General features: G+C 46.8%; 1 protein-coding gene across 1 annotated transcript; it reads right to left on the bottom strand.

Annotated features, from left to right (window-relative positions):
- Positions 1-2,657: 2,657 nt before the first annotated feature.
- TAF9B (TATA-box binding protein associated factor 9b) lies at positions 2,658-5,743 on the bottom strand. The gene is made up of 7 exons (XM_038184273.2): positions 5,592-5,743; positions 5,433-5,514; positions 5,056-5,192; positions 4,853-4,987; positions 4,281-4,362; positions 3,964-4,077; positions 2,658-3,812 (listed from the first exon to the last, which is right to left on the bottom strand). Exons 1-7 carry the CDS (start codon positions 5,640-5,642, stop codon positions 3,646-3,648), a joined length of 768 nt encoding a protein of 255 aa, XP_038040201.1. The 5' UTR covers positions 5,643-5,743; the 3' UTR covers positions 2,658-3,645.
- Between the last annotated feature and the right edge of the window lie 3,247 nt (positions 5,744-8,990).

Below are 8,990 nucleotides of genomic sequence, written 5' to 3'. Positions count from 1 at the left end.
ACGTGGCCTGCTCACCGGAGAGCTGTTAGGTGACATCTCTGCTAGACTCTTTCCTTTCCAGGTAAAAAGTCCTGGATCGTTGAAGATGCTCGTTTCAAAGTGATTTAAACAAGCTGGTAAGTTGTGAGCCCTTGCGAGAGGGGAAAGGTGCTCATCCCACCCCACAAGCCTCCTTCCCATCCTTGATGCAGGGATGTGGAGTGACTCACGACTGCCTCAGAGCTGGAACAAAGACGGGACAAAGGAAGCAAATCCGTGCAGGTGAAACATCGCACCAAGTGCCTGTGGCTTCAGGAGACTTGTCCTGCCTGTCAGGTGCACTGCTCCACCCGTGTGCTTGTGGGCTGTGTGTGCAGAGGGTCTGGGGGGTGCCTGAAGTCCCTCTCCTGCCCCAGCCCCTGCAGCTCTGTGGGGGCTCTCCTAAACTGTGTTCCCTGGGCACCCCAGTGCAGCCCTGCTGTGTGTGTGTGTGTGTGTATGCAGCTGGGGGTGGAAATAATATACATTTATGCTTATAATATACATTATATTATTATTTTAACTATTATATTATACATTTATATCTGCATATAAAAGCATAGGTGTCTGTGAGAGACTGTGTACACGTATGAACGTTACTATAAATATTAATATAACATTACACATCACATTAGTATTCCATATGATATATAGTATACATATAATATACTGTATAAAATATTAAAATGTTATATATTATTGTTATATATGTTATATATTATTATATATTATATATATTCTGTTATATATGTTATAACATTTAACAGAATAATATATATATTATATATATGTTATATAGTTCTGTATATCAAATCGTCTTGTAGCATATATTCTATATGTTACATAGATTGTGAATATATACTCTCTATATAATATAAAAGGGTGTCTGCATAGGTGTGAGGGCAGTGAGAGCAAGGTGTAAGAGTATAAAACCATACACATATATATGAATGCATCTAAGTATATCAAAAAGGTAGCTGTATGTATATGTAGGATAATAGAATTTTATTTATATGTATGTTTTAGAGTGCTTCACGTATATGAATGGGTGTCTGAGAGTGATTAGGGCTCTATATTCTATAGTCTATCACGTTATAAATATATAAAAAAGATGTCACTGTAGTGAGAATCTACACACGTATGTGAGTAGGTGTCTGAGAATATGTTTTTTATCAAATTAATGTATATATTTATAACATGCATAATATGCAGGTTATGTATCTGTATGTTACATATATTAAGCATCAGAGTAAAACTACATGTAGGTATAGAAATACGCATATGACAGATGATAAAAGTGTGTGTGAAGAAAGCATGAGTCTAAACATATGTATATAAAAGCTTCGTGAGAGGTGCTTCATACTCAGAGAATCTAATTTTATATCTGCATGTAGTACAAGACATGCAAGACTGAGACAGTTGTGGATATGGCTGAGTATACATCTATAATTATGTACATCAATTGTGTATTTATATGTATAGCTAATACATTATGTGTTATACATTATATTGTAGGTATGGAAAATAGCGTATGAGACTGCAGAGCATAAAAATACTCATGTATGCATGTGAAGACGACCATGTGAGTGTTTTTTAATATAAATACTTTATATTACTTATATATGTATTACACAATAGCTATAGAATATGCACAATATGTAATTCATAACACAATGAAGTATTGGGTAGTGTCTTATATATTATTCTGTACTGATATAAAGACGAAGGGGTGTCTGAGACTGGGTGTGTGTGTAGAGTACAAATGTATGCCTATAAACGGGGACTGCATTAGTGAGTGTGTGTGAAATAAAGCTACAGATGTTCACTTTTTGTAGATGGGTAAAATAAGTGTAAATAAAAACATAAATGAGTTATATTAAAAAGGTGTGTATAAGATATAATCATGTCTACATATACATAAAATATTTTATAAGAATAGTGTCTGTGAAGGAGTATGAGCTGTGTATAATGCATAATTTAATACATTATGTTGTATAGCTTTATAAAAATGGTGTGAGATGCAGATTATGTACACAGATCATGTACGTGTGAGATATCTGCATGAGTGTGTGTATAATACAGCAATGTGTATATACATACAGATTTCTACTAGATTTAAAAGGTGCCTGAGAATGTGCTTATGTGCCTGGATAAGTAAATATTCCCTCTCGTGCGTGTAACACAAATGTGCATGCACATCTAATTTGGGGTAGGAGTCTGAAACGCTTTTTTCTCCAATCCTTCTCTAAAGTCTCACATTGAAAACTCACCCATCTACTCTTCCTTTTTCCACAGGGAAGAGAAAGCTTCATTCGGCACTTCTTCAAGCAAAAATGACTGAAAAATGATGCCATAATTATGAAGAATACATTCAGCAGCCTCAAAACTTGTAAGTAGTTAACTGGGGGTAAGTGGTGGTGGGGTTGTCATTCACTCATGAAAAAGTGGTGTTGCAAGGAGGTAGCATTCTTTTTTTGTATCCCTTTAAAGACCAGTACATTCCATTCCTTGTGACCCTTTAAAGGTCTTATTAGGAAAACTGGTTTTGCGTTTGCAATCGAATCAGAATTCTCACAGCAGCTCTGCAAGCCTAAGTCCTGTCAGGCATTACAAATTAAAGCAGTCACCAAGAGACATCATTACAAAAGCACACCACTTTATTATTTAATATATAAATAAAAACACTTCTTCATTTATTGTTTAGCACGGCATACCCGGGATCTTACAACACACCAGCAGCACTTTGAAGTACCTGAAGCACCAAATCAGACACCTGAAGTCAAGATCGGAACAATTTACCCTTCACCAGATCCCCCTTTCTGCCATGCTGACAGTGAGTTCACTCAGTTCACATGTAAAAATGGAAGCTTAACCAAATGACATCTGACTGAGAGAAAACTTAACAGAAATAAATAAAAAAACAAGCTGGGTGGGCTCTTACCTCTTCCACTAACTTCGGTTGGAGTTGTGGGTATGTTAGTAGGTGTTAAGGCCAACAGCCTTCATGTAGTAATGATACAGGTGATCAGGTTAAGTATTCATACAAATCCTCCTCACCTCGCATCTGTATTTCTGGTGTTAAGAGAGCATCCAGAGCTGCACATGGACAATAATGCATACAACTAAAAGCCAGAAGCTGTAAATGTGTTTCAGGGAAGAAAAAAATAAAAGTAGCCCTGGATACTTTCCTCCTTGCACAGGACTCTTTTTTTTTTGTTAATTTAATTTGAAATTTAGCCTCTATTTCACATTCTCTGCTACCTAGTGTTTCCTAAAGGTTTTTTGGCACAGAGCAGTACTACAAGCAGCTGCCTTGCCAGTCTTCAGAAACACAGACTCTTCTCTTTGAAGTAAGGCAACAACAGAGAGGTGAGGACTGCACGCCTGTAACAGCGACCAGTGCTCATCCCCGCTGTTGAGGTTCAAAAGCCACTAAAGACCAGAAAAAAAGACTACTTATTTTTTTGCTTTTCCACAGCATGATGATCTCTCTCTCTCCTACTACACCCCACTGCATGCTACCCGATTATTTACAAGCTATCATACAGCTTACAACACCACTCAGAAATAAACCCTATCAGACTCAATATGAATCACTGACGAACAGGAGGGGAGGGGACAGACTCTTCACAAGTTATCGTAGTCGTCATCATCTTCATGCTTCCTCTTCAAGGTATTTGTTTCACTGGCTGTATTCTGCGATGATACCATGTTTGTAGTAATAAGAATGTTCTTTGGTCCAATTAATGAAGGATTAATTAGGACATTCTGAACTGTCGGTGTAGTTGGTGTGGCTGTGAAGAAAAAAAAAAAAAATAAACAGCTTGAAAAATGATTTTCCCACACTGAAACCAAGCTTCCCCTCTCTTAAATATTCTGCTAAAACTAACACAAAAAGGAGCCACTTCCCAGAAGGCAGTGTCTGTTTTACAGCGGGCACTTTACCTGCTTTGACTGTTGTCTGAGAAGACGGGATCTGCACCGTGAACCTCTGACCAGTCAGCGACACGGGGGTGCCGACTTTTGTTGAAACAGACACTGTTTGTGCCGAGGGTGTACCTAAAATTTAAAAGGGTCCAATGAAAATATAAGAAAACACACTTACACTTCCAAGTGTAACTTACACTTCTAAGGGGCCGAATGCCACCAAGTTCAGGTGGCACCCAACACTATAAGTGCTCGAAGCAGGCTTTAAAAACATCCCCCAAGATTTTTTCCTTCATAAAATCAACATAAGAAGGCCCCAGGGATCTGTTTCTTACCTAAAGTAGGGGTGCTGGGCCTGCTGCTCACAGCACCGACGCTCAGGCGAGGGACTGTTATCCTTCCTGCTGAGGAAGAGACCTGTGAAAACAGGACATTCGGTTTAACATCACATTAGAAAGTAACAGTTCTTAACATGACAGTCAGAGGTGGTTCCTCCCCAGAGACCACAGACAGCTTATTTTACAGCAATAATTTGTTGGATCACAATCTGTATTTGGACACAAAGTTCTCCAAGTCTTTGTGGTGTGAACACTGTGGATGTGAGCTGGAAAGCTTGTGGGCTCGGGGCTCTATACTAATGCCTTACCTTACTTTTGCCTTTTCCAAGCTGATGTATGCCTTGAAAATGCTGCTTTAAGCCTTAGCAAACTCACAGATGCGCTTTTTATAAGCTGAAGTTAACTAGCAGTAAGAATATTTGCAAATCCCTCTAGACGAAGCCCACTAACTTAAAACTAAGTGCTATTTCCACCCACCCATCCTTCTGAGGTGTGAAAACCCCAAGCCCAGCATCTCTCCCGACGCACTGTGTGTGCATTGAGTGCACGCCGCCCTGCCGGCCCCTCACCTTCTTCTGCAGGGACTTGAGCCTGTAGTTGGGCGCCGTCAGGCAGTACCTGTCAGGCGGCAGCCTGGGCCCGGAGTACGGCTTTATCAGCGGCAGCGGCGTCTGGTTCTTCTGCCTGGCGATGTCTAGGAGGAACTGCGGGCGGGGCGGTGAGCCCCAGGCCGCCCGCCGGGCCCCGCGCCCTGCCCGCCCGCAGCACTCACATCGCGGGGCGGCGGCGAGGTGAAGGACTGGTCGGTGCGGCACTGGATGGCCAGCCGCACGTCCTCCGCGTCCACGCTCGGCTTCTTGGCGTGGCTCGAGTACACCTTGGCGTCCTCCAGGATGGTGGTCACGTACCCTGCGGGCACACACGGCCGCTCGCTGCCGCCCCCCGGCCCCCTCAGCCCCCCCCCGGCCCCCTCAGACTTGTGACTTTTGATCCCTTTTGACTTTTGATTTTTGAGACCTTTGACTTTTAATCAAAATAAATCGAGTACAAAATGAAGAGTACATTTTGAAAAGGTTAATTTCAGACCCCTCAGCCCCCCCCGGCCCCCCTCAGCCCCCTCAGCGCCCCCGGCCCGGCCCCGCCGCTCACGGTAGGCGAACTCCAGCATCTGGTTGATGACGCGCGGCTCGTACTCCGTGATGCCCATGTCCTTCAGGATCTGCGCCATCACCTGCGGGACACAGCCAGGGCTCGGGCTCAGCTCCGCCCGCACCTCCCCACCCTGAGCCCGGCGCGGCCCCACGGTACCTGCGCGTCTTTGGGGGCGCTCTTGGGAGACGCCATCTTGGCCGGCTCCATCGCTTCCGCCTTCTTCACCGCCCGCTTCCGGCCACGTGACCCCGGGCGGCGGGAGTTGCCATGGAGACGCGGCCTGGCTGGGAGGGGCCTTGGCGCTCACCACCACCCAGCCCAAATTTCTCATTTATTTATTTTATTTTATTTATTTATTTATTTATTTATTTATTTATTTATTTATTTATTTATTTAATTTATTTAATTTATTTATTTATTTATTTATTTATTGTTTCTTTAGGTTTTTAAATAAAGATACACGTGACAACGCAGTAACACACCAAAGCATGAGCTTGGCGCTCGCCACCACCCAGCCCAAATATTTATTTATTTATTTATTTATTTATTTATTTATTTATTTATTGTTTCTTTAGGCTTTTAAATAAAGATACTCGTGACAACGCAGTAACACACCAAAGCATGAATTGCCCCCCCTACACTTCATTAATGCCCCCCCTCTGCCCTCACCTCCCTCACCACTCCTCAAAGCGTCGTTGTTAAAGTTCCGCATCCCCAGCCCCAGCACCCACAGAGAGCCCCGCGTGCTGGCAGCAGGGCCCGCACAGCTTGTTTTCATAGCTTAGAAGCTCCCGAGGATCTTTGTGCAAATTCCACGCAAATCTCGTCAGAAGTTCCTCGCTCGCTTTCTAAGGGAAAACAACAACAACAAAAAAATTGGTTTCATGTGATTTCGGCCAGCCCGGGGATTAGCAGCATAGCAGAGCTCGCAGCAGCGTTGTCACTGGGTGCCACGATCCAAATGAAGCGAGGTCTGGGGAAGGAGTGGCACCCGCGTCAGGCCAACTGATGTAACAGGGAAGGGAGCCCAGCCTCCCGTCAGAGCACGGAGAAGCAACCAGCTGCTCGCTTGGTTCACGCCTAGCGCACGCTGAAACGCTCCAGCAGCAGGGACTCCTGCTCTGCTTCTCATCCACACAGAGGGTGACATCGAACACCTGGAAGCAGTGAACTCAACCTACACGGATGCAAACGCAACGTCCAAACCCTCAGAATTTAATGAAATGGCAGCAGGTGGCTGATGAGGGATCCCGAGGGCTGCACTGGGCTCGGCAGGGTGGCTGTCCCTGTGCTGGCACCGGCGAGGGGCCGAGCTGTGGCCATGCGCTGGGTGTGGGGAGCTGCTTGCCAGCATGGCCTCCCGGGGACCCCAAAAGCACAACGCCCTGCACGGCCGCTTGGACACAGCCTGGGCTTTGGCACAAGGCCCTTCGGAAAGAGCCTGGCTGCAGCCCAAGCAGCCGCCTGTCAGCCCCGAGCTGTTTCAGGCTGCGGCCGTGGCGGTGGGTGCGGGTGCTTCACAGCGTGACGTGGCCCTGGGCGAGTGGGACAGGCTCCTTATGGGTTTGCTGCAGAGGGGCTGGGGCTGGCATGGGGCCCTTTGCTCTCAGGAGGGCAGAGGCAGCCCTGCAGCAGCCGTGGCGGTTCGAGGAGCTGTAAGCCTGCATCTCGCACGTGCCAGCGCCAGTGCTGGACGTGCAAACGGCCAGAATGCTGCTGCTGCGGCGGTGCTTTGGCTGGAAGTGCTGTAGCATTGTAGTCCAAGTCATTTGACTTTCATGAGTCATCGTGTATTACACAAAAACATCCTGCTAGGAGGGAACGAAGGATGAATTCCAGACACTGACCTTAGACAACAAACAAAACCCACTTTTTCCCCTCGTTTTAGGAAAGAGGGGGAGGGGAGCTTTTCCACCACAGACAAGACGCAGGCTGTGGGTTAGGTTAAAACTCGGCATCATCAGGCCATCCGCTGGCCCTGCCATTTATTCCCAGTGCGTTAGGAAAGCAGGGTACTTCCTATTGCCAGTGGGTTTACCTCAGAGAGCAGCCCGAGGCCCTTCTGGACCCAAGGGGCTCTCCTCCCGGCCGTCACCGCGCTTCCCAGCCAGCCCTGCTACAAGAGGCGACTTTTCAGGCCGAGCAGCGCGATCGGGAGCTGTGGCCACTCACAGCATGGAAAGCTGTGGCCAGGAGAAGATGCAGAGAGCCAGATTCCTCAAGGGAGACATTTGTCCCCGAGGTCACAAATGCCTTCTGTGTGGGCAGCCGAGCAGCCACTGCCTGCAACAGATCTGCTGCTGAGCTGGGCTGGGGCTGCTTGGCCACGAAAGCTTCCTCCTCACCACCAGTCCTCTGGGGCACGCGGGCCCCGGCGCTGCTATGAATGCCTGTGTTCAGCTCGCTGTGGGCGCTCCGCATGCTGGCCGAATAAAAGAGCAGTCACCGTTCATCTCTGCCCAGACACTGAGGTTTCTTTCAGCATGACAAAACAGGAAACTGGGTCACGGCGTGGCCAGGCCGAGCGCTGGCTCCTCCGTCTGTCACCGCGGAGCTGGGGACATTCATCCGAGGTGACTGTCCCCCAGCTGGGAGCGATCTGCTCGAATAAATGGGGCCGACAGCCGCCCATTGTTCAGCCCAGGGCGTGCTGTTTAAACCCCCACCAGCAGAATCAGGTGGTGGGGATTTTTCAACAGGTTTTCTAGAGGTGTTTAAGGTGCAGCAAAGCACAGCCTTAGCACACAGCTTTTTTTATTTCTTATTTTTTTACGTATTGGGGTGCCTAAATGTCTTGGAAAAAAACAACTGCCCGTGCTTCTGCCTCTTGGAAATGGCAGCAGAAATTCTGCTAACATTAAAACCAAAGCTCTGTCAACATAATGCAGTGACTGTGTTCAGCACTGACCTTTTAAGCTCAAATCCCACAGTATTTGGCTTCGCAATATGCTGGCTTTTGAACAGTTCTTCAGACAAGAAAAACTGCAAAGAGCAGAAGTCCAAGGAGGAGGGAAGAGAAGAGGCTTATTTTGTACCGGGTACCCCACTCGCTTCATCCAGCAGCCAAGTTCCTGAGCCACGGAGGAATTTCCGAGGAGCGTGGCGGGACACATCCTGCTGTCAAACCAAGCACCGACTGCAGCGTCTCTGATGCTGAGCATCGCAGCTCTCCTGCCACAAGCAGATAACCTCCAGCTTCCTGGAGTCTTCCCTTGTTTTCTCTAGCACTGGCCCCATTTCCCCTTGCCTCCCCCGCACTGGTGCTTCCAGCTCGTTATCTCTGATCTTCTGAAGTGGAAAGTAAATTAGGGCTAAATGTCAGATTGTCTCGTTGTGCTCAAATAAAGGCTTTCCCATCCTGACTCAACAAGCTCATCACAGCAGTCAGTAATTTCTCACTCTGGGGCATCTGCTGAGGCGGAGCTCAAGTGGGAAGGGCCCTGAGTAACCACAGCAAGTTGTGGAACTGGCCCAAAAGGGGCGATTAAATTTCCCCTATCAAAGAAGAGTTTGAACCCACCTGGTAAGCACAGGCACCTTCTCGCAGGTTAAGGA

This window comes from Anas platyrhynchos, chromosome 10 (assembly GCF_047663525.1).
Source record: "Anas platyrhynchos isolate ZD024472 breed Pekin duck chromosome 10, IASCAAS_PekinDuck_T2T, whole genome shotgun sequence".
NCBI classification, from domain to species: domain Eukaryota; kingdom Metazoa; phylum Chordata; class Aves; order Anseriformes; family Anatidae; genus Anas; species Anas platyrhynchos.
The sequence above is the reverse complement of the archived record's forward strand: the minus strand, read 5'-3'. Positions and strand labels throughout refer to the sequence as shown.